Raw genomic sequence first — 25,646 nt, forward strand, 5'->3', positions numbered from 1 at the left:
GACGTCACCGCTTAACACATTTTCCCTCCACAAATCACGGTGCGATAATCTAAGGAATTAGATCGAGATGCCTGTGTGTTTTGTACCCAAATGTCACCATTCAAACAAAGGCATGTTTAGCGGGATCCGTGTGCTAGTGGTGGTGACGTATATCAAACGCGTCGAAAGCAGCGAAGAGTTGTAGTCCACAAAGTGCTCTCACACAAAGTCTAACCGTATGAAAATTCTACCCGCTAAATTGTAGCATTCTTTACACGAAAATTTATATAAGAAAAATAGGATTTAAGAGTTAATAGTAACAATATACAAAGTTATATTGTAGGACTTTTTTTCTATAAATAAATTGATTAAATGTAAACTGTTGAGTTCGCCATCATAACATAAAGGGTAGAAAACCGGCTAAAACATGACGGAGGAATAAACTCACGGAGCCATCGGGTTTCGTTTGACTGTCTTGCACACTCACACAGGAGCATGCAGTCATTTATTAAATTGCAACACCTGAAAAACATTATGAACGAACCACACCCCTTAGACTCACACCCCCTTAGTCAACAGTCATAATAAGAGCACATTCAAGGTCACCAATGTTCAACACCCCCACTTGCTCTTAGGCTGAATAACATACATTTATCATGTACATTTACATCACACCAAAAATAAAACACACAAATCTATCAAGCATGACTTTGGTTACAGGTTTGGTCAGAATATCTGCAACCATGGCTGCTGTAGGACAATATTCAATAGTTATCTTTCCATCTTCAAGTGCAGATCGAACAAAATGATACTTAATGTCAACATGTTTACACCTTTGACGGCATATGGGGTTCTTTGACAAAGCAATTGCCCCTTGATTGTCCTCATAAATTGTCACTGGTGTGTAAACACATTCATTGTCCATTTTGTTTAATAACTGGACAAGATATAGGCTTTCCTGTGCAGTAGCTGCCAAAGCCATATACTCCGCCTCACATGTGGAAAGAGCAACTGTGGATTGTTTCTTAGATCTCCAAGAAATAACAGGACCAGTGGCAGACAAACTAAAACAGTAACCAGTTGTACTTCTTCTATCATTTTGGTCTGCTGCCCAATCAGCATCACTAAATGCAAAGAGATTAAGATTTACATCATTTCTCCTATAAGACAATTCGTTGTTCACAGTTCCCTTTAAATATCGCAATACATGCTTAGCTGCTACCCAGTGTTGGTTCTTTGGTTCAGAAAAGTGTTGTGACAGCTTACTGACAATGAAACCTAGATCTGGTCTAGTACAAGTCATTAGATAGATCAAGCTACCAACCACTTCTCGATACCGCTTTGGATCAACACGTTCACCTTCATTATCAAATTGCATTCTGTTTTCGCATGGAGTTGACCTTGGTTTACAATTAATCATATCAAACCTCTCCAAAATCTTAATAATGAACCTTTTCTGGTTCATTTTTATCTCACCATCTCCTTGTGCAAAATCAATACCCAGGAAATGTGTAAGTGTTATGATCAGGCAGGAATGAAGCAGAGAGTGAATCCAATCGCAAGCACTTTAATAATCCACAACAGGATATCCAGGGTAAACTCAGACAATGTACTTAGAACTAGGAACAAGGAAACATAGAACTCAACTATAAGCAACGACAGCAAACAGCAAACAACGACCGACAAACACCAACTGAAACACAGAGGTATAAATACACAAGCAGACAAGCTAAACAAGATAACAAGGGGGCGTGGCTAATCAGAAACACATGGGAACAATGATCAGACAATTAACAAGACACATGGCAAGATCACATGACAAACAGGGAATCACATGATAAACAGGGACAAGGGACAAGACACAAAACCCACACCGTGACATAGCCCCCCCTCTATGGGCGGCTCCCGACGCCCATCAAAACAAAACAAAACAAAAAAAACCCCCACAAGTTCAGGAGGGTGGTGAGTGGAGGCGGATCCGGGGGCGGGATGGAGGGCCAGGTCCGTGGAGCGGAAGAGGGCCTGGAGACTGTGACCAGGGCGGAGCAGGCGAACCCTTCGGGCGGCCAGGGCGGTGAGGACCCTTCGGGCGGCCACGGTGGTGAAGACTCTTTGGGCGGCCACGGCGGTGAAGACCCCTCGGGCGGCCACGGCGGAGAAGACCCCTCGGGCGGCCACGGCGGAGAAGACCAGGGCGAAGACGACCACTTGGGAGCAGACACCGGCTCAGGAACAGACACCGGCTCGGAGGCGGCCATCTTGTCCGTAGACACTGGCTCGGCGGAATTGTCGTGAACAGCAGCCTCTTGCTCGGCAGGCGTGACGTGAACAGCAGCCTCTTGCTCGGCAGGCGTGACGTGAACAGCAGCCTCTTGCTCGGCAGGCGTGACGTGAACAGCAGCCTCTTGCTCGGCAGGCGTGACGTGAACAGCAGCCTCTTGCTCGGCAGGCGTGACGTGAACAGCAGCCTCTTGCTCGGCAGGCGTGACGTGGACAGTCTCTGGCTGTGCAGACGTGACGTGGACAGTCTCTGGCTGTGCAGACGTGACGTGGACAGTCTCTGGCTGTGCAGACGTGACGTGAAGCTCAGTCCCTGGCTGTGCAGACGTGACGTGAAGCTCAGTCTCTGGCTGTGCAGACGTGACGTGAAGCTCAGTCTCTGGATCGGCAGAAGTGACGTGAAGCTCAGTCCCTGGCTGTGCAGACGTGACGTGAAGCTCAGTCTCTGGCTGTGCAGACGTGACGTGAAGCTCAGTCTCTGGATCGGCAGAAGTGACGTGAAGCTCAGTCTCTGGATCGGCAGAAGTGACGTGAAGCTCAGTCTCTGGATCGGCAGAAGTGACGTGAAGCTCAGTCTCTGGATCGGCAGAAGTGACGTGAAGCTCAGTCTCTGGATCGGCAGAAGTGACGTGAAGCTCAGTCTCTGGATCGGCAGAAGTGACGTGAAGCTCTGGCTGGACGGTCTCTGGCTGGACGGTCTCTGGCTGGACGGTCTCTGGCTGGACGGTCTCTGGCTGGACGGTCTCTGGCTGGACGGTCTCTGGCTGGACGGTCTCTGGCTGGACGGTCTCTGGCTGGACGGTCTCTGGCTGGACGGTCTCTGGCTGGACGGTCTCTGGCTGGACGGTCTCTGGCTGGACGTGGAGATCAGGCTGGACAGACACTGTGGGCCGTGCGGCTCCTCCTCCGCCAAACCCCCAGAAAGAGAACCGGTCAGCAAAAGAGCCTGGACAATATATTCTTCCAGACTACAGCAAGGGGGATGGAGTGGCATAAGGGAGTAGAGGGGCTCGGATAGCCCTCCCCGGAAGAATATTATCAGGCACAACTCATCAAAAGCTGATAAATGTGCCAGTTCAATGAAGTCGATGATGTACTCCCCTATGGACCGGTCTCCCTGACGGAGACACATAATCTGTGCTGCTGGATTCATCTGGTTGGTCGGTCGTTCTGTTATGATCAGGCAGGAATGAAGCAGAGAGTGAATCCAATCGCAAGCACTTTAATAATCCACAACAGGATATCCAGGGTAAACTCAGACAATGTACTTAGAACTAGGAACAAGGAAACATAGAACTCAACTATAAGCAACGACAGCAAACAACGACCGACAAACACCAACTGAAACACAGAGGTATAAATACACAAGCAGACAAGCTAAACAAGATAACAAGGGGGCGTGGCTAATCAGAAACACATGGGAACAATGATCAGACAATTAACAAGACACATGGCAAGATCACATGACAAACAGGGAATCACATGATAAACAGGGACAAGGGACAAGACACAAAACCCACACCGTGACAGTAAGTTTACCAAGATCTTTCATTTTAAATCTTTCCTCCAACATTCTTTTCACATTTCTGAGTATCTGACTATCACTTGCTGCAATAAGAAGATCATCAACCCAGACTATCAGTATGATTCTCTCACCTCCAATTTGTTTATTGTAAACACAATGATCAGCAGGATTTTGAATAAAATAATTTCGAATCAGAAAATCATCTAGCATTTTATTCCAATTCCGCCCTGACTGTTTCAGACCATAGAGTGATTTGTTAAGTCTACAGACAAGCCTCTCACTTGTTTCTGACTTGACCTCAAACCCTTCTGGCTGTTCCATATATAATTCAGTATCAATAGGGGCGTGCAAATATGCAGTCTTTACATCCATTTGATGCAGTTCTAAACCATATTGAGCTGCAATTTGCATTAAACTACGTATTGATGTCATGTCAGCAGTTGGAGAAAAAGTTTAATTATAATCAATGCCTGCAACTTGACTATACCCCTTCGCCACATACCGAGCTTTGTATGTTGTCCCAACTGGGTTTTCCTTCAATGTGTAGACCCATCTGCCTCCCACTATATTTTTACCTTCAGGTAGTGTTGTAAGGGTAAACGTGTCATTCTCCTTAAGAGAGTTCATCTCCTCCTGCATGGCCTTACTCCACAATTCTGACTCTGGTGAACTTATAGCCTCCTTTAGAGTGTGGGGTACATCACATGCAACTCTATAACAATAATCAATACTGGCTAGTGCATGGTCATCATCACATTTTATTCCACACTCATAATCCCTCAAATACTGTGGAGGCCTCTTCTCTCTCTGTGGATAACGCCTGCTCTCAACACTTTCCCTTTCACCGGTGTTGGGGTTTGGGTCACACGTTTCAGATCTTATGTCCTGGGGATTTATTAATTCTATTTTCTCAGGTTTTGGTAGGTGAGTTTCGGCGCTCTCCCTACGCACATCATCTTCACACGTTAACTGATCTGTCTGAGTGTGGCATTCTGTCCCACTCTTTGTGATAAACTCCACCAACCTACTTTTGTTCACTTTTCCTGAGTCTGGATAGAAAACTAGATATGCAGGGCTATTCTTGTCATAACCAATGAAAATCCCTTTTTCACATCGAGAGTCTAACTTTTTCTTGTTCTGTTTGTATGCATAGCACTCTGACCCAAATATTCTCATTCTTGAAAGATCAGGCTTCTTTCCAGTCAGCATATAGTATGGGGTCTGCTCTACACGTCTGTTATAACATCTGTTGCGAATAACAGCTGCAGTCTGGATTGCGTACGTCCATAACATTTTTGGTAAGCTGCTCTCGATTAACATACACCTTGCCATATCAAGCAAAGTTCTCCAGCTCCTCTCAGCTGTCCCATTCTGATGGGGTGAATAGGGAGCTGAGGTTTCGTGTCTAATTGCATTTTTACTGATCACGGACTGAAATTCCCTGGATGTAAACTCGGTGCCATTATCAGATCTCATACATTTAATTTTACCATAAGGTGAAACATCAGCGATGAACTTCTCTGTTCCTTTGACTGTATCACTCTTTGCTCTCAAAAAATATGTAAAGATTGCACCTGAATAGTCATCAGTAAATGCCAAGATATATCTGAAACCATCTTTTGCTACCGGCTCCATAGGTCCAGCTAAGTCTGTGTGCACAAGTCCAAGGGGAACTTTTGCTTTTTCATCTGCCTCCCTGTTCCTGCTCTGAGCAAATTTTCCCTGTATGCACACTTCACATTTTAAATTAGACATTTCAGTTCTACCTTTAATTTTCATCCCCTTTGTAACATTTTCCAGCTTCAACACATCCTCATAATTACAGTGACCAAGAATTTCATGCCATGTGTGGATATCGTAACATACATGACATTGATCGACATCAGATCTGTAACCGTGCTTAAATAGAACAGTCTATCATACACCTGGATGTCAAATGTTACACCGTTCTTATGAACAAGTCTGTTCTGACCTTCTTTGAAAATGACCGTCGCTCCCTGGGACGTCGCTGCCTTGACTGAGAAGATGTCCTGTGGAAAAGATGGGACGTACAACGCCCCCATCAGCATCGTTTCCACCACTTGACCATTGTTGTCTCTCAGGCGAACTTTGGCCGTACCTTTCCTCAAGGCGATACCGCTGGTCCTCTCTCCATCAGCCAGCTCTAAGATGTGCTTATGTGGCTCAAAACTTTCATCAAAGTCCTTGAACTGTGTCATGTCCCGGATGATATGCGACGTGGCTCCTGTATCAACCATGAGACCTTTTTCCCTCACCTCGCTGGCCAGGACGGCATCCACTTGGCCCACCTTAAAAGCAAAGGTGTGGTCCTCCTCATCCATCACCTGCTTCAGTTGTCCCGCTTTCTCCACTTGCAATTCACATCCCTGTGCGTGGAACTTTTACAAAAATTACACCACTGTCGCTGTTCTCTATGCTCACTCGTAGTAGAAATGCACTCCACAGCCTTATGTCCCTTCTGTCCACAGTTGAAACAGGTCAATTTCATATTCCACCCGTCTCTTGCTTTCACCTTCATCACGCTGTCATCCTCTGAGCAGCACTAAACTTTTCTGTGCTCTCATAACTCCTCAGCTTTGTTTTGAACTCCGTGAAAGTTATCGTTTCATCACTTTGGGTTATGTGGATGGAAAATAGCTTAAAAGAGTCCGGTAGGCCCTTCAGAACCATTGCATTCAACAAGCCATCACTTAAAGTCTCTTCCGCATTTCTCAAAGTTGTAATAGAGATCGCTAAGACATGTGACCAACTGGGCGGCAACGTCATCAGAACGCAAAGAATTATGGGTATGTTTGGCCCGTTTACATGGGCTGGCATAGCAGGCTAGTGTTCTGGCATGAAATAATAAAAACTTAGCGTGAAAAACCTAATATAATCCTACAAAATGCAGCGGGCTAAAGAAAACATTGTCGGAACATACCATAAAACTCGTCCGTTCAAAGGTATGCTAATGTTTTAAGCACCACACTCCTCGCTCTCTCTCATCTATCGGCATGCAGTCAGAATTCATGTCTGCTGGAGTGCGTGTGTGTGGGTGCACCCCCGCCCCGATCTGCAGGCTGCAGCCAGGTGTACTTGAGTATTATAAGCAGTGGATGCCTTGACGCCGACCAGGCTCCCACTGCCCAAGCCCCCTGCTGGAGAGAACGAGAAACTGCTGCCCTGCTATCGACTAGCCTACCACTGCCTGAGCCCCCTGCTGGAGGAAACCATAGCTGCTGCCCTACTTTTCTCATTTTTTAGTGAAAGCATTGCTTAACAATGCTCTCTGAATTGGTTCGTAAAGTTCATTCAGGTTCATTACCTGAATCTGGTGTATTGGGCCATCTGGTGATGAAGATTCTGGATTATTCTATTATTTAATGCCTACCGTTTTACATTCCTTTGTTAGTTTTTTTCAGTTATTTTTAATTAGCTTTTTCAGTTTGTTTCATATACAGCAACCCCACAAATGCAAATGTAAAAATATGTGTCATACCAAAAAAAATCACTGTAGAATTTTACTGAATACTGATAACTACCCACCAAACTGCTTTACATCTGTAAAATCATGTGCAGGCCTCAATTTTAATTAAAGGGATGTCATAATAAAAATAAACTATTACTTGTATGAATAATGTCGGTTGATTAGAAACCCCCTTTTCATATATTCAGTTTTTTTTTAAAACAGTGTAAATGTACACATCATAACAAAAGTCCATTAGAAGGAAATATAGTACAAAAACAATAATGTATGATGTATGGCTTGTTTCCTCATGGGGACCTAACCGGTCCTGGATAGAAAAACATTAATACACACACACACACACACACACACACACACACACACGCACAAAAACAAAGGTTTAAAACTGTGCACTTAATGTCTTTATGAAGAAATGAACTACAATCCAATGATGCAACATTTGCCATGATTCTATGATTGAATTTGTATATATTGTTGTATATATTTAGCAAGAAAGCCCAATCCTATTTGTAATTTAAATATAAATAATTTAAGAAGAAAATTAATTCATGCACTTTAACAAGATTAATTTGACAATCTTTACATGTTCTGTTTCAAAGTTATTTTACTATCACTGAAGGTGAGACGCAAACAAAGTTTTTTCATGCATCTGTACATTTTTGTCAGATTTGGGGCTTTTCATAGTGTTTTTTCAGACAAGTGGAAAAACATCCAAAATACACTTTTAACTGTATCTTTTAGAGCACTTCATTTGCGTCTGTAGATTTCAATTACAGTATATATCTTTAAAGCCTGTTTTCTTAAAATGAGTTTTTCCTCCTACATTGAGCCAGAAATATCCACTTCAGTAACACTTACTGTACATACACCAAACTTTACAGTTTTATTCCTATCTATATTCTGAAGGTTTCACATGGGTTTGTTTATATATAATTTTCCTGATTTTATTCAACATTTTATTCCTAACAAAATTATGAAAATTATTATTTTTGGATGATGATAGTAATTTCTGATTTGTGAAGTGTTCAATAGAGATATCCAAAAAAAAAAAAAAAAATTAAAAAGGCATTTTGAACCGGACTTCATCCAATGTTTAGATTGGTACATAACGCATACTTTGCATATTTAAACAACATTTAAAAAAACTTGTAATACAAAAACTGTTTGCAAGGGTGTCTTGCCTTGTTACACACTCTGTTAACATTTGTTGCTCTAGGTAAAAGACTTTGCTAAAATATTAAATGTACATCAGGTTTATAAGATGCGCATAACAATATAAGTACTTTTATCAAATATCTGTTCAAAAAGCTTATTTATTTACAATAACTGAAATATCCTTGCAGTAACTTTCATCACACAAATAATGAGAGGACATTTAGATGATACAATTACAAATTAACACCCGGCTAGAAAATAAGTGTCACACAGTTAACATTATCTGTTTCCAGTGTAAGGGGATAATACAGTTAAAAACCCAGAACCAGATATGATGAATGAAGACCAGGAGTCAAGAGTTCAATCAATTGAAGAAAAGTTTTACTGACGATAGTTTGCAGTTTCATCAGGCAGAAGTCAGCATCAAGCTGATTATAACATCCTAGAAATACATTGAAACACCAGTGGATTACAGAATACACACCTTCACCACTATCAGGTATTACATGCTTTATCATTAAAAAGGAGGCTGCAAAGCATTTCATCATATGTCCGCTCATTTCACTATTATTTAATAGGAATAATGTTGCGGAAGCTGTTACGATCCTCTCGTGTCACGTGACCTCTATCTTTGTCTGTAAGAAAATCTCCATCTGTAAGAAAACAATGAATCACAGAAGGTTAATGAGAAAAAGAAACAGCTACAGAAATCAGCACATCTGTCATCAATTACTGAATTAGATTCTGTTTGAAATGTTTAGTTCTTAATGGGAAGATTTAGTCAGTGCAGGTGAAATAAAACAGATCTGAATGTGATGTAATTAATTTCATAGTTACTACAATGACAAACTACTGTAGTTTAGTATCTCACCTCTTTGTTGGGACTTTCTACAGAAGCTTTCGGTTGTTTTTCCTCCATGCCTGCTTTGAAAAAACAATCACACACGTAATGAAACATCAATTTTGCACAATTATTATGATGTTTCCCTCTCAATAGTATCTGTATGTGAAGCTTACACTTTCTAGAGCTCCTGTGGCGATAGTAAATCACAACAACAGCTGAAGCTACACACACCAGCAGAACAGCAACAGTTACTGCTGCGAAACCTGAAGACAGACCTGACTCTGGATCAGCTAAAGAGAAACAGACATTAGTGTGAGCGAATCTGTCAGCTTGATCTATAACACAATGAGATATCAGACGGTCTGAGAGAGTAAATCTAAATCTGATTCTGTTTAAAGGTGAACACTTGTTTCATACAGTGATGTCAAAAGTACTGTTTCATCAGTGACAAGTCATCGAGAAACTAAAATAAAGAGATGTAACTATACCATTTTTCTTTATATTTCAATGTAAGAGTGTTTTCGCTGCCAAACGCCTGAATGATTAAATTACACTCACCAGTGACAGTAACGTCAAAGCTCTTTACACTGCTGATGCTGCGACGACGACGACGGCTGATGCTGTTGATCTTTAATTCATAAAGTCCAGAGTCTGTGTTTCTGGTATTTGTGATGTTCAGAGATCCAGTCTGATGATCCAGCTTCAGTCTGTCTCTGAATCTCTCATTACACTGAACATCTGTACAGATCTTACTCTGATCTCCAGTGATTTCAGCGATGAGAGTATCATCAAAATACCACATCATCACATCATTTGGGTTTTTTGTTACAAAAGGATCTAATGTGACAGATTCTCCCTGCTTCACTGACTTTTTCTTCATCTTCTCTCGTTCAGCAGCAGAAACAACTGAAACACAGATGATTAAAGCATATTTTGGGGGAAAAGAAACTCCACAACAAGAAAAACTGTGAAGATATTTGTGCATAATATGTTCTTTCTTGAATTTCAGTCTGTAAAGCAAATATTGTTTTCTGAAAAAGTTACTTTTTCAAGCATGCACATTTGGTCATTTGTCCAATTAGGGAGAAATATGCATATAAAACTTGGGACTGTTCTGGGGGAAAAGTTGTGTAAAAAATTACAGACTTCCTCAACACAGATTTCACTCCAAGATAGACGGCTGAACAAGCCAATAATTATCACAGAGAAGAACAAAGTGAACGGATTCTGCACCATTTGAGATGATCACATTCTGGGTTAGGGTTAGGGTTACATATCAATTTTAGAATGGGAGCAGGCGAGGGACCCTGTGAAACATCTCAGACAATGATGTGTCTCAACTTCATTAACAAACAGAACACAGCCATTACAACAGGAGCAAAAAGGGTTGATATTTAGATGTTCGTGCAGTGGATCATTCTGACTCGGACAAAGCCAAGGTGCTTTGTGTACTTTGTCACTGATGCAATAAACTTTTTCAATGTCCTCATAATTTTTTCTTACAGTTGTTAAAAGAATTTTAATTCTTGTTCTGAAGTGACAATACCCATATTTACATTCTCACCTTGCCTAATGTAATGTCTGCCTTTTTCAGCTCTGATCGCTTGTTTGTTGGAGATAAAGACTTAAAATATAATTTTTTACAAATTAAACTGAAATTGTGTTAATTAGCTCTCCAATTACTGTTACTAAGTAACTATAGGCTATGTAATAGCTTTAAACTCACTGTAGATGATAGCCCAATCTCCCCATCTATGCAGGTCTATATTTTAAAGGGATACTCCACTTTTTTTGGAAATAGGCTCATTTTACAACTCCCCCAGAGTTAAACTGTTGAGTTTTACCGTTTTTGAATCCATTCAGCCGATCTCCGGTTCTGGCGGTACCACTTTTAGCATAGCTTAGCATACATCATTGAAGTGGACAAGACCATTAGCATTTCTCAAAAAAAAAAATGACCAAAGTGTTTCGATATTTTTAAAACTTAATTGACTCTTCTGTAGTTACATCGTGCACTAAGACCGACGGAAAATGTAAAGTTGCGATTTTCTAGGCTGATATGACTAGGAACTATACTCTCATTCCTGCGTAATAATCAAGAAACTTCACTGCCGTACCATGAGAGCAGCAGGCGTAATGATATGACGCAGCGCTTGAAAATAGCTAGCCTACCTTCCGTCAACACAACAGAACTATTTTCAGGCGCTGCGTCATATTATTACGCCTGCTGCTCTCATGGTACGGCAGTGAAGTTTCTTGATTATTACGCAGGAATGAGAGTATAGTTCCTAGTCATATCAGCCTAGAAAATCGCAACATTTTCCGTCGGTCTTAGTGCACGATGTAACTACAGAAAGGTCAAGTTTTAAAGGTGCCATATGTAAAAATTGAGGTAAAAATATCCAACAAATGAGCTACACGTATCAAAAGAATGAGAAGAAATAAATGCAATGATGTCATTAAAAAAATGACAAGTTATAGTGGTGCAGAGATATAAACCTGAATTAGCATGCTAAATTACTAGCCCCGGCTCGGCCGGTGTCATAATACCAGTTTCGGCCATGGGAGGCGGTATGCGGGCAACATACATAACCACCAGCCAAACTCCAATACACGAATAACTCGCACGGCTTGTGGGCGTACTTGAACCTGTCAATAGCGTCTATATGAGGCCGGCCTTTATAATTTAGTGTTGAGATGTTTTCATTGAGTCTCTAATCTCTAAAAATCTCCAAATGAACTGCGGTCTTACGATCGTGTCAATTGATTTGATTAATATGCGCGAGGGAGAGAGAGAGCAGGAGGACTGCGCTCGTGTTGTTTGAAGACGTGAGAGTGCGCGCGCGCGGCCGGGGCGCTCTCTCTCTCTCTCTGCTCGTTATAAGCCCTGTCAAGCGCAGCAGTCATTATATTCTACATCACTCACCGATCAAAATAGGCTTTGGCGGGACAAAGCGGACGATTTGACGGTTTTAGAAGATTAACAACCCGAAACTAAAAAACAGACTAGAGTAGGCCAACTTTCTGGAGGTATACTGCCCCCATCTGGTATGGAATATGTGGATTTTGAATTGATTTTTTTACACAAGGCACCTTTAAATGGGAAAAATATCGAAAAACTTTGGTCATTTTTTTTTTTTTTTTTGAAATGCTAATGGTCTTGTCCACTTCAATGATGTATGCTAAGCTATGCTAAAAGTGGTACCGCCAGAACCGGAGATCGGTGAATGGATTCAAAAACGGTAAAACTCAACACCTTTAAATGGTCAGCCAATTCCGGGTCAGGTCCCAATCTATTACTAGTTTAATTCAGCAAAAACAGGCAAGGCAAACGTCTGCAGTGACAAAATGACTAAGAATTAACGATTGGCTCTTTTATTTAGAAGGCGGGACTTATTCTGCCATACTGCACTTTGCACTTTTTTCAATTTTCACCAGCAATCATTATTATAGTTCAAAAGGGCAAACAATTGAAGTTTGAATGTGATTTGACTCGAGTCGAGTTACAAAAAAATACAAAACTGCAAAATCGCATCTGTCATCCGTCACCATGTCATCAATTTGGACTGTTGTAGCTGGAATAATGTGTGGATTAAGCAAGCTCTTGGCAAGGATGATTGTTTGAATATCACAGTCAGGTATAAGGGAGAAGGCATTAGGTAAGACAAAAAGTTTTTATGTTTGCAGCTTGTTTATTGACTGTGGAATATGTGCTGATCGCGTCCAGACAGGTCTGTGTCTTCCTGGCTGGGTTACGTCGAGCTTTCAAATAATAGACGGTAGGGGTGGAACGGTACACAGAAGTCACGGTTCGGTTCATACCTCGGTTCAGACATCACGGTTCGGTACGATTTCGGTACAATGGAGGGAAAAGCAAAACAAAAATGCAGAAGGCATTGTATTTTTTAAATAAGTTTTATTAATAAAGGCATAGAACCAGTTTATTTGTAGTGCACTGACAATAGTTTTATATAATTCGTTTATTAATTAAATTAATAAAAAGACAAAAAGACCTTGCGATATGTTTGGTAATTGTACCTGAATTAATTTAAAATTAATTTGCTATATTTCAGATCAATATATTTGTTTTCCTTAATTTTAATTAACATTATTAATTAACAATGTAACATTATTCTCATCTGAATTATAAATAATTGATTTCTGTATAAAATAATACTACCATTAAAAACATTCGATTTTTTTTTTTAATCAATGTAGAATGTTTAAGATTAGTGCTCCGAGGACAAGAAATGAAAACCAATGCGATGATTGTCCAAAAGATGGGACCCACAGACTGTTTTGAAATGGAGTTGGATAAATATGTTTTGCTTTTAAAACAGTGTGTGTGTGTGTGTGTGTGTGTGTGTGTGTGTGTGTGTGTGTGTGTGTGTGAGAGAGAGAGAGAGAGAGAGAGAGAGAGAGAGAGAGAGAGAGAGAGAGAGAGAGAGAGAGAGAGAGAGAGAGAGAGAGAGAGAGAGAGAGAGAGAGAGAGAGAGAGAGAGAGAGAGAGAGAGAGAGAGAGAGAGAGAGAGAGAGAGAGAGAGAGAGAGAGAGAGAGATTTTGGTTGGGTGACAGTTGTAGGTTACAGTTTGACAAGAGTTTTACAGTGTGACAAAAGCACAATGTTGTGTTTTATTGCGAGTGTACACAAATATAAGTAAACACTTTCCAGGTTTAATGATCTGTATGAACAAAATGACGGAGTATGTTTTTTATGTTTTCACTGTTCGATCGCGGCCGCGCCTCTCTCTCTCACACACACACACACACACACACACACTCCAGCATTGCAATCTTGACATCGCAGCCTGTTCATTATGCGGTCACACCAAACGCGAATAGAGCGTTAAATTCGCGTCTATCGCGTCTAGTTCGACGCTAGTCCAAAGCGAATAGGACGCGCATAAGCCAACGTTTGAAGTGAACGCGCGTTCAGAGCAAAGCCGATGGTACAGATTATGTGTCCCTAAAGAACCCGCGTAAGTTCCGCATTACATTAATTAATTTCCACGCGAGTTTTATTTATTTTTATTCCGTGTATTCTCCGTGTAAATTCGGGCACCGAACCGTGACGCCCGTACCGTTTCGGTTCGGTACGAATACATGTACCGTTCCACCCCTAATAGACGGGTATGGGTCAGTTCCGGGTAGTATACATTTAAGGCATTTCTCGGTTGTGCATGGGTCCGGGTCCAGCTTTATAAATAGAAGGGTCTGGGTCAGTTTCATCATGTAGCACATTTACACGTCTCTGGGTTTAGGTAATATTTTTTAGCCCTTTGTAGATCTCTACTCCCGTATCTCTGACTAGGAACCAGCCAAGAGTGAGGAGTCAGGGTGGTGGAGGGATGCTAGGAAACTGTGGAGGAACATAAGTGAGTCGGCTATGTATGTAAACAGGCCTCCTCTCATGCTGATTGGGTAGACGTGTTGGTTAGATAGATCATTTGAACGTTTTCCTCCCAAACTTTGTTAATAAAACATGATAAAGTGAAAAAGCAGTTGCTTTAAAAAACAAATGAATGTGATATTATGTGATTTAACACATAAAGCCTGCATTTAAACGTTCGTTAAATGACACTCACCACGAACAGTAACACTGAAGATCTTTTCACTGTCAATGTTGCCTCTGGTGAACAGTAGTTGATAAACTCCAGAGTCTGTGTTTGTGGTGTTTGTGATGGTCAGAGATCCAGTCTGATGATCCAGCTTCAGTCTGTCTCTGAATCTCTCTGGACCACCTTTACACTGAACATCTGTACAGGTCTTACTGGGATCTCCATTGATTTGAGCGATGCGAATGTCATTATAATACCAATTAATTCTGTCTTGTTGTTTTTTTTTAAGACCAGTGTTTAGTGTGACTGAATCTCCCTCCATCACAAGCACCGACATGTTATCTGTAACAGCACCAAATGAACCTGGAAAAACAAAACAAAAAAACACACAAATGTTTTCACTTCAGATCATAAAAATTAGGGTGTAAAAATTACACATGCAAAGATACAGCCTAAGTTCTGCACATTCACCCATCAGACAAACATTCATAATTCTCTAGAAAATTCTGTAACAAATTCAGTTAATAATTGTTTAATGCTTAACCTCTTAATATATAGAATACTGTCTAAAAAGATTAATAATGATAAATTATACACCATTGGAAGGATCTAAGGATTTATTGTCAATCTAGGGCGACTGTTTTATGATATAGATGCTCCAGCAAAAGTAAATGTAAAAAAAAAAAAAAAAAAAAATTGAGTCAGGAGTGCATATGACAACATGGAAAAATGGGACTTCAGACCCATGTTACTAAAAAACGATCGCGAGATGAAACCAATCCGTCACAAAATGTCCATGACAAGCATCCATTGAAAAACATCCAACAGCACTTCTTTTCACCTCAGGTGTACGTTATTTTTCTAATATTTCAAAGGCCCATTATCATTAATTCCTCCTTGGTCATCTCACCTCAATACATTGTTTAGGTGCTTTATTTGAAGTGCATTTGTCAGGTTTTTATCATTAAAACACTCTTGTGTGTAATAGTTTCTTAAGTGTCTCAACACAAGCCTCCGTTTCTAATTACAATAAATAATTTTACAGTTACTGATTTGCGGACTGATGCGGTTATTAAGAGTGTGATAGATTGATTAAGCGTGTACGAATTGTGATGTAGTTTTGCAGAATTTAAACTATTTTATTGATAAAGACGCAGGGCAGCGCTCACTACAAGTTGTTGTGTGCATGAATGTTGCGTGTCTGTATGTATGTGTGTGCGGAGAAAGAAAGCGTGATTTCCATAGATAGTGAAACATCACCTGAATGAAATTTACAGGTTATTAACCGTTTTCTAAATTGTTATCAGATTTGATGAAATGCACCAATTTTATGATAAATTTAGAAATTTCGGTTAGAAATGTTGTCCGACTTGAGACAGAGCCAACGTCACGTCACTGTGACGTATGGCATTAAGTACACCGATAGCGATTTGAGAGCAGCCGTATTCCAGCTTCTAAATTCCTGACAGCCTCTTTGATGTTGTCAGCTGTGATTTTAGGAACTTTGATACTCCCAGCATCACTGAGCCCAGTTCTGTGTTGCTGTAAGTATTGTTACATGTCAAATCACCTTTATTTATATAGCGATTTTTACAATACAGATTGTAATCTTCACAGCTTCACAGTAATAACAGGAAATTAATGCAACAAAGATTATTTTGGCTGTACAGCATCTCAAGAAGAAAGTCATTGTCCATTTAAAGTAAGATCAGCGTTGATTCATTTCCACTGTAAGAATCATAAGTTATTAATTTAGGGGCTGTTAACATGTGTGGCCGTTTAGGGGCCGTTTACATGTACGTAACCCCCTAGATAGGACTTCATAGAGAGGGAGGTCCACATATCAGCTGCGAGGAAGACAGATTGGAGGTTCTGTAGATGTGCCATAGCCTTTTGCTTCTCCACTTGGTATTGCTCTCTGACCGTGGTCTTAACAGTTTTCCGGCTTGGCAGAACAGGTGGGGTCCAACTTCTTCACAAATGCTCTAAATACCTCGTCTTCCATGATAGAGAATGGCTGCAATCATGTTGACAAGGGCCTCATCAAGCTCCTTCTTTCCTAATAATACAAAGTACAATTACTATTCATTCATATTGGCAGAGTAATTCAAAGTAAAAAGTTAATTTAAAGTAACCAGTAAAAAGTAACAAAATGTTATCTTTTAACAAATGTAGATTGGTAATACAAAATCTGCACACCCATACGCTGATTTCACGCAGCCGCCATTTTGAAATGGCTCCGGTGGGAAGAAAACCGGAAGTGTTGCCTTTAATCATAGGAGAGTCGCGAATGCGATGGCGTATTGTTGTGTTTAATGTAGAAATGAGTTATTCTAAAAATGTACATACATTTCTTTCATATTTTAGACTATATACAGTGAAATTCATTTATAAATAAATTTTTTTTTATATATATAATTCAGAACGTAAAAAAAGAAGCAGGAACGAACTATATACATATCCTATATTGGATATTAACATCCAATAGTGTAAATTGCGGCAGCAGCTTCAGGTTGGTAGTCCAAGCATTGTTGTCTATCTGTACTTCTGGGGTTCTTCCCACCGGAGCCTCGCTTTCCATTTCAAAATGGCGGCTGCGTGAAATCAGCGTATTGGAGTTCAGATGGTTACAATATAGTGTAGATGTAGACACAATTCAAGTGTTTGTTTGGAGTTGACCTTAAATCCACATATAGCCTTTTTGTATACCATCCATTTAATATAACAACCCACCCAACTACTTTATACTAAAATACAGAGGTGGGCAAAGGACACAAATTTCATGAACACATGCTATTTGAAACAAAAAGTGTGATTAAAAAAGTAACAATTATGTGTATAAAGGTCAGTGTTAAAGAAAGGCTATTGGTTGCCTTCTTAATATGCTAAACTAAGGTTGTTCTAGCAAATGGCTTTGAAAATTTGGCTATGTGATTTGTTTATATATTTGCGTTACTCTGTGTTCTTACATCCCACCACATGAAAAAATAGAATAGAAAATTTAACTACACGTTTCTTGCATTTTAATTACTTTATCACTCATTTCATTAATTTATCACTAACTTCATCATGTGGGGAGTAGATAGTCTTTATTGTCCTAAAAGAAAATGTCTTTCATTATTAGTATATTTTACCTTTTCCATTTGGTGCAGACTGGTGCTCTGTTGTAGGAGTCTCATTGGCCAGAGCATTAGGATGTTTGGAGTGTTAAAGCCAAAGTATTGAGAATGTTTTATTAGAGTAAAACAAAGTTTGGTCGCATATCAGGCATGATACTTCGTTAGGAGTGTTGAGATTAAAGTGTTCCCACACTTGAGAAAGGGGTACATTTCGAAATTAAATACACCAATGTGAGCTGTTGACAACTGAGGACAGCATTTCTTTAAAGACTTATTTATTCTCTTTGGCTTTCAATACTCCTTGATTTACGTATGCTTATTTATCTATTGTTGTGTGTTCCTTTATTGGTATTTTTATTGTTAGTTTTATGCTTTTCTGTAAAGCACTTTGGTCAGCCTTGGCTGTTTTAAAATGTGCTTTATAAATAAATATTGTATTGTATTGTATTTACAAGCAGCAAAACAAGTTTGTGGTTGAGGAAGGACTTGGAAAAAGCGATTTACATTCAGACAACAGACATTAACACATAATAGTGTTTAATAGTAGTACTTTAACAGCAATACACCACGTTAAAAATAAGCTACACTGAATATATAGGCATGGCCGATATAATTATAATATTGCACTAAATGGATAGCAATTTTCTGGAAAACTGTTTTGAAGCACTCGGGTCTCCCATCCCTATTTAATAGTCTCTTATTGATTTGTTAGCTGAACCATCCATGGAACAAACAAAACAAGCTCTGTGATGAAAGAACACATTTTACACAGGCACTTGATATTTAATCTTATTATTTGATTAGTTTATTGCATTTGGTAGATTTTACTTTCAATGAAACATTTGCAATGTGTTTGTAAAAGGTGTTTTTATACATGTTTGGTTTTTGTTGCATTCACACAGTTCTGACCAGCAAGCATCACCAGTGTGAGCAATTTCAAACGTGAATAATTTTGCGAAGCAATTGGTTAAAAAAAGCTTAGTTTTTCCCATCACTATGTCTGCATCCGACTGGTGAACAGAACTCAGGAACAACAAAAGGATATAAAAGGTAAGTTCAACGGAGATCGTTCACTGGAATTCGCTGGAGAAAGTCTTAGTCCAAATTGAGGTCAGACACCGACTAAGCTGAGGTGTGTGCTTAAATGCTGGAGCTGATGAGGGTGTGCTGATGTTCAGAATTGAGGTGATTGGGATCGTTGCATGGTGGTGAGAGAGTCTGGTGACTCAGTGACACTAGACGCAGGTAAAACTCAATGCAGCACTTCTCAGTGACATAGGTGTGACTGGATTTAAGCAATTGGACAGATAGGTAGAGCTCCAGTGTGTGATTTGTTTCTCCTGCCATGAAATCTGAGGATTGTGTTTCTGTCGCCTGGGTAGGCCGAGAACAACTGCATTGTGAGGAGAATGGATGGTAAAGAGATGTGCGGTTTCAATATGAAGGATTCCCACTTGCAGGAAAATGTTAGTGGTGGTGCTTCAAACATGACCAGTCCCAAGTGGGTGTTCATCTAACAAGGGGGTTGTTCATCTTAACACTGTCAAGGGGGATTTGTGGTATCTCGTACTGTCGGGCTAGGCCTTCATCAATAAAACTGCCCACTGCCCCAGAGTCAAGTAGGGCCTTGGTAATCAAAGTGTTTGTGGGAAAGGTTATCTTTACTTGTACTTCAATACAGGTAGAATAACTGGGGAGAACGAATGCACTCACCCTGGGAGTATACTGCTGTGGCGGTCGAGTCGTGCATAGATGTTCTCTCATGTGGCGTTCTCGTTCTTCAGTGGATCGGTGCGTACGTCCAACGTGCATCGGTTCAGGCTCATTGATAGGGCGAGTTGCTTTGAATGGATGAAAGAGTCGGTTTAGCCTTATAGAGCGAGTCATATTGAATCAATTCATCGAGTTAGCAATCCGAATTGACAGTGTTCTTTCCTTCTCACGACAGGTTGATTCAGATTGGACCTTATTATTTAAACCTTTCCAAAACAGGAGCTGTAATGTGTCATCCACCCACAAACTCTGAGCAGCAAGAGTACAAAAATTTTGTTAATGATTCAATGTCTCAGTTCAACGATTCAATGTCTCTGTTCGACGATTCAATGTCTCAGTTCAACGATTCAATGTCTCAGTTCAACGATTCAATGTCTCAGTTCAACGATTCAGTTCAACGATTCAATGATTCAGTTCAACGATTCAATGTCTCCGTTCAACGATTCAATGTCTCAGTTCGACGATTCAGTGACTCAATTCAACACTCAGGATATCTCACTGTTCAACGATTCAGTGACTCAATTCCAAAGTTCCTCAACGGAACGTTCCTCAGCAACGGAACAAGCAAAGATTCTCGAAAAGTAGTAAACAGTGAAATACTTGATTGACGTTCCGTCGGCACCAGAGTTCAGCAGTAATGGTAAACCGGGAATTTCGATTCAAATCAGCCGTTTAGTTGTCATCTCTCGTCTCGCTGCCCGCGTTGATCCATAGTGAACTGACATCCGTAGCGATCTGAGTCAGGCTCAATCACTGTGTTTAGACCTCCAGTGTTAATCCATTTTTCACCTCGCTAATCTCCGAGATCACACGAAAATAGCATGTTCAGATTGGTGTGGAGAGTACCTTCTCTCTCTAGCTACTACCTTTAAATTTTGTTTCTCTGTTTTTATACTCACAACTCTCTATGACAACATCACCCTCCTGTGGACATCACCACCATTTTTGGTGACTACTTCCAGTTCGTCACAATGGAACACTGCATTAGAAATCCTTTCCATTTAGTTGGGGTGCCATCCAAATTTTTCAGGAAAAGCTAGCCGGGGATTAGCAGTGATATTACTCTGAGAAGTTAGATTGGGTACCTGGCACGGTTGAGAGGTTGGCGGAGCAGGGCTTGATGCAAACTGACGAAGATCCTGTAAAGTCTTCACCAGCTCCTCAGATAACGTTGATGCATGATTAATAAGTTTTGCCTGAGCCGACACCTCAGAAGACAACTGCATAATCCGTAGCTGGCGAAGTCCTCTGTAACGATGACACTGAGGGGCAAGGATTAAGACCCATGTGCAGTTTATTGGGCAGAGGTAGAATCAGAATACAAACAGGCGTGATTCGTGGTAAATATATATATAACATAACAGGCAGACAGTCAGCAAACAGACAATAACCCAGAAAACAAGGCAATGGTCAAAGGTCAGGCAGCAAATGGTCGAGAAAACGTAATACAAACAAAGTAAAAAAAAAAAAAAAACAGGCAAGAAGAACACTCAGAATTGTAGGCCGTGGCAATACAAGACTTCGCACTGAACCTAGCGTGCTCATATCTTAAAGTTCCCCTGTAGTCAATGCTTTTTTCCCTTAAAAGTCAACTTCGATCACCAAAATGACATATTTAAAAAAAAAAGATCCTTGAAAAAAAACTTCTCCATTCCTTAAAATAGCTTGAATGTAACTCTACACCCTTGACCCATTTAGTATACACCGCGGTTCTATGAATATGCACATTAGAAGCGCTTGAATTCAGCGAAGGCCACAGCAATCTCTGTGATTTAAACTAGTTTAAAGCCTTATGAAATGCCACTGACAAACTGGAGAAACACCGTCCAACAATACAGTCAGAAGACTTTTCAATTTCAAATCGCCATAATTTACCATGGATTTACTGTAGTAACACTAACTGCACCATGGCATTGTGGCAGACATGGATACACATATCTAATTGTATTATATTATTAATGTAGAGTTGTATTAAATGAATTAAAGAAGTAATGGAAATTTGATTACAGTATTTTTATTGTAAGCTTTTGAGCATTTATACTAAATGTATTTAGGGTAAAGTTTTTCATACAACTACCATAGAAACTATATAATAACATTTGACAATGTTTATGTGAGGTTTTTAACTGTGGATATCATGATCTAAATGTATGCTACTATGAATGACCAATGGTTAATTTTTAATAAACTCAATTAACATTTTTACCATATAAAATGAGGTTGTTACAATTTTGACAAAAATGTTACTGTTCTTGTTAATGTACATAAATGTACATCTGCATTCAAACTCAAGCTACTACTACTAATGTCAACTCAAGCTACTGTCAAATGTCTATTTCTCAGAGACAAAATATGTGAAGTTGTGCAAACTGTGCTGAAGATAGCCTACGCGTCATCAAAGTAAGGCAAAACAAACCTGTTTCATATTTGAAACAAAATCACCCGTTAGCACAGGAAATGATACATACATTTTTCAAATGAGATATTTATTTTGTTAATAAAATGCATGTAAGCTACCCTGTTGTGATGAGTGTATCATCCTTAATTTCTTGCAACCCCTTATTCAACACCAAACTATAAATATTTTCCTTTTTGTCTCATATTATATCATGTAGCATAACAATTGAAGTCACAATAGAAACTACAATTAACTACATAAACTACATGCTAAAGAATAATAATATATAATATTATAATACATTATAATAACATTATAATAAACATTGCAATATATAATTGATTATAGAATACACCAATTCATAAACTTTTGAATGCTTCTGAATCTGATGACACTTCTTGGACATACGTAAGCAACTACCTCAAGATTTTCTTTTTAATTGGGAAGATAGGAAATTGTGTATATGTCATCACTAATTTATCTGTTTTGCTTTTGTGATGTTTCCACATTATATTCTTTATTGCGCAAAGTCACTGTCTGTTTCAGATTGGATGTGAGAGCTGCGGACATTGGTAGCTCTGCCAGTGTGAGATCTGGACATACATGCAGGCTGTTCTCATTTGCCAAATCCCTGTTTTAATAAACTTATCTCAGACACTCATGTCTACCTTAATTCCACAAATGTTTAGAAACTTTCCTTGTCTTTTTAATTTGAGTTACATTCATGGAGCATCTGCCTCTTTACTTTTTATATTACCATTGCAAACATGCATGTTTTGTTAAATTGAAATATTAACTTAAAATCTCAGAAGACATAAAGTAAATATTTTAGATCATCTGAGTTTGGCTGACAAAATTGTTTTTGCCAATCCCTGCCCTACAATGTTGAAGTACTTGTAAAATGAGAAAAACACCTCAGAATAAGATTGGAGAATATTAAACATGATTAGCACACCACTTTGGATCATTAAAGTTTAAGATGCTTTCACACATAATTATCATAACATGAAGGTTTTTCTAAATGCTTTTCACCTCTGTCCACAGTGCAACATATGGTCAAAGAACAGACAACATGTTTTAGTTTCAAATCTGTATGACTTTCTTCTGTGGAACATAAACAAATATATTTTTTAGATTATATGTGAGAAAAAGTTTTTTTTTTTTTTTTTTCATTAGGAACCAATATTGTGTGGCATGTTCTTCAGAATATCTTTTGTATTCCGCAGAAGTCATTCAGGTTTAGACCTACAGTATATATAAACCATGATTTCCAACCTGTGATATTTGGAAAGATTTTGATGTTGCTTTGTGGCTTTAATGCTACATAATATCCAGTTTAATATGAGACAATAAACAGTTTATTTCAGTCATTGTTGTCGTCACAAATTATTCAAATGAATTTTAAAGCCTCAGAAATGTCAAAAGAAAGAGTCAAATTGAATCCTAGACTAGCACCATTAGGTTATAAGCTCATACTTGCTCCGCTGTATCCTTGCTTTCGCTATTTATATGCTATTTAAATTATATTTATATGTTGATTTTTCACATTAGATAAATGGTTTTGAAAATGTGAATAGTTGCAGTTTGATTAATACTGAAACTCTATTACCTTTTTGAAATAATCCATTAAACAAGCTGCAAATTGAGGAGTGCACTAATATGTTCAGTTTGTTTGCATCACGACCACAACAGGGAAAACTTGTGAATATTCAAGCATGCAGCACCCACTGTAACCAGATATATCAGAAACCGAATTTATTGTAACATCACCCTAAAAGTCCTCATGCTACACCTTTGCAATCCTAAAAATAATGTTCTAGTTCCGCCCCTGCAGTTTACACAAAAAAAAAGAGAGAAAAAAAATCATCAGGATATGATGCCATGTTAGATTATGTTTTTATACCAAGTCACTTGACCTAAGCATTTTAAGGAAAACCTTGTTTTTATATATATATTTGCCATAACAAATAGGGGTGAGTGGGGCAAAACCTAACACAGGGCTATTTGTAACATATGGTTTATAAGTTTCCACACATCCCAGCATGAAAAAACTCATTTCTCAATGATGAAGTGCATTTACTATTTGCCAGAGAAAAACTATAGAAGATATCACGGAACATTTATTTAACAATAGCAAAAGTACATTTCTTAAGTTATTTTACATCTCTGTTTTTTGTGCTTATTTAAAATTAGACAAATCTGATATTAGTTGAATCATTTATCAGTTAACAGTTCAGATAGTTCTTTAATGCTGATCTAACCAGCAGAAGACACTAGCAGGATTTAAATCCCTTTAGCGCAGTTGGGGCATGTTGTCACACTATTAGAACTTTGTTATTCTATTCTACTACTTTTATGAATTCTAGTGAGAAACCATGAGAAAAAGGCGAATAAAGACTGTCAATTTTCATAAATTATTAATTATTATTGTGTTTTGAACGATGCTGTATAGCCGTTTTTGCAGTGTTGTCAAACTCGAAAATTACTTTATTTTTAATTATTTAAAAATTCCATTATTTTTTATGAAAATTTTAATAATTGTATTTTATTACCAACATATTTTAGTTTGTCTTGTATCTTTTTTTTTTTATTAGCTCAGATAACATTTTAAGCTGGCATGTTACAATGTGCCCCTCACATGTCACCACCTATGGGGCATGCTGTCACATTTCACTTTCATTCTTTCCGAGTAGGGTATATCAAGAAAAAAGTATATATTGCATTAATGAAACAAAACCATATAATTGTATACTTGACGTGGGAAAAATAAATACTCTGAACCCCAAGTGAATTTACACAAACTGAGAAAGTCAAAAGGTATTCGGTTGTGCCCCGCTCTCCCTACAGTAGCCTGTTTTGTCATTCACGCGGCACGCCCTGACACTGCTCTTGTTTGTGTCTCCGCTCCCTCAGAAACAGGTCACAAACCAGAACTATACGTATTCACTTCATAGAATCACAAGCACATTTCATTTCAATTCGTTTTCGAGTTAAAACAGCAATAGACAATTTTAGATATAATTTCTTTCGAGTGTGATTAGACCTGGTACAAAATGAAACTGCGTCACGAAGTGTCGTTCGTTTTTAAGTCGACCTACAGATAGATTGTACCACACACGAGCACAACACACAATGCCAGCGAAATAAATGTAATATAGCCTAATTAATTTCCGTCGAGTGTAAAGGTATTAGAGCTGGCATAATGTAACTGCGTCACGGTCTTTGTTCGTTTTTATCGACCGGAAGAGACTCTAACAAATAGGCTATTACCTTGTAGAGTAAAATAATAAAGTCTTACCTTGGTACAGTGAAAATGAACCAACTGAGAGGACAATAAAGAGAACCTCCATTTTCACAGTTTTCAATCAGAAAAATTACCGAAGATTCCGTGAAATATCTCGCTCTTCCGCGTGTGGCTTTAAAAGTGAAACTAATGTCGGTCCTTCCTATCTGTCGTTAAGATTCGTTACGTATTGCAAACAAACAAAAACATAACATGCTTAGACAAAAACGTTGTTAAACATACA

The 25,646-nt window shown here is 39.0% G+C and overlaps 4 protein-coding genes across 5 annotated transcripts in view; 2 read left to right on the plus strand and 2 right to left on the minus strand.

Moving 5' to 3' along the window:
* The window catches only part of LOC130086998 (SLAM family member 5-like), a 290,538-nt gene that overhangs the window by 231,449 nt on the left and 33,443 nt on the right, over positions 1-25,646 (plus strand). The window lies entirely within an intron of this gene.
* Positions 1-25,646, plus strand: part of LOC130086987 (uncharacterized) — a 170,394-nt gene that overhangs the window by 136,163 nt on the left and 8,585 nt on the right. The gene's annotated exons all lie outside the window — the stretch shown is intronic.
* LOC130086914 (uncharacterized) overlaps positions 1-25,646 on the minus strand; it is a 308,209-nt gene that overhangs the window by 66,995 nt on the left and 215,568 nt on the right. The window lies entirely within an intron of this gene.
* Positions 9,611-25,509, minus strand: LOC130086904 (uncharacterized). Of its 2 annotated transcripts, XM_056253132.1 has the most exons (4): positions 20,807-20,884; positions 19,662-19,789; positions 14,857-15,192; positions 9,611-10,176 (listed from the first exon to the last, which is right to left on the minus strand). In XM_056253132.1, the coding sequence occupies exons 2-4, from the start codon at positions 19,696-19,698 to the stop codon at positions 9,734-9,736; spliced, it is 816 nt and encodes a 271-aa protein (XP_056109107.1). In that variant the 5' UTR covers positions 19,699-19,789; positions 20,807-20,884; the 3' UTR covers positions 9,611-9,733. The 2 variants fall into 2 exon arrangements, with proteins under 2 accessions (XP_056109107.1, XP_056109106.1); XM_056253131.1 differs by lacking the exons at positions 19,662-19,789; positions 20,807-20,884 and adding an exon at positions 25,418-25,509 and having other exon boundaries at positions 9,612-10,176.

The sequence above is a fragment of the Rhinichthys klamathensis genome, unplaced genomic scaffold (genome assembly GCF_029890125.1).
Source record: "Rhinichthys klamathensis goyatoka isolate OS25496 unplaced genomic scaffold, OSU_Roscu_1.1 h1tg000103l_1, whole genome shotgun sequence".
Taxonomy (NCBI): Eukaryota; Metazoa; Chordata; class Actinopteri; order Cypriniformes; family Leuciscidae; genus Rhinichthys; species Rhinichthys klamathensis.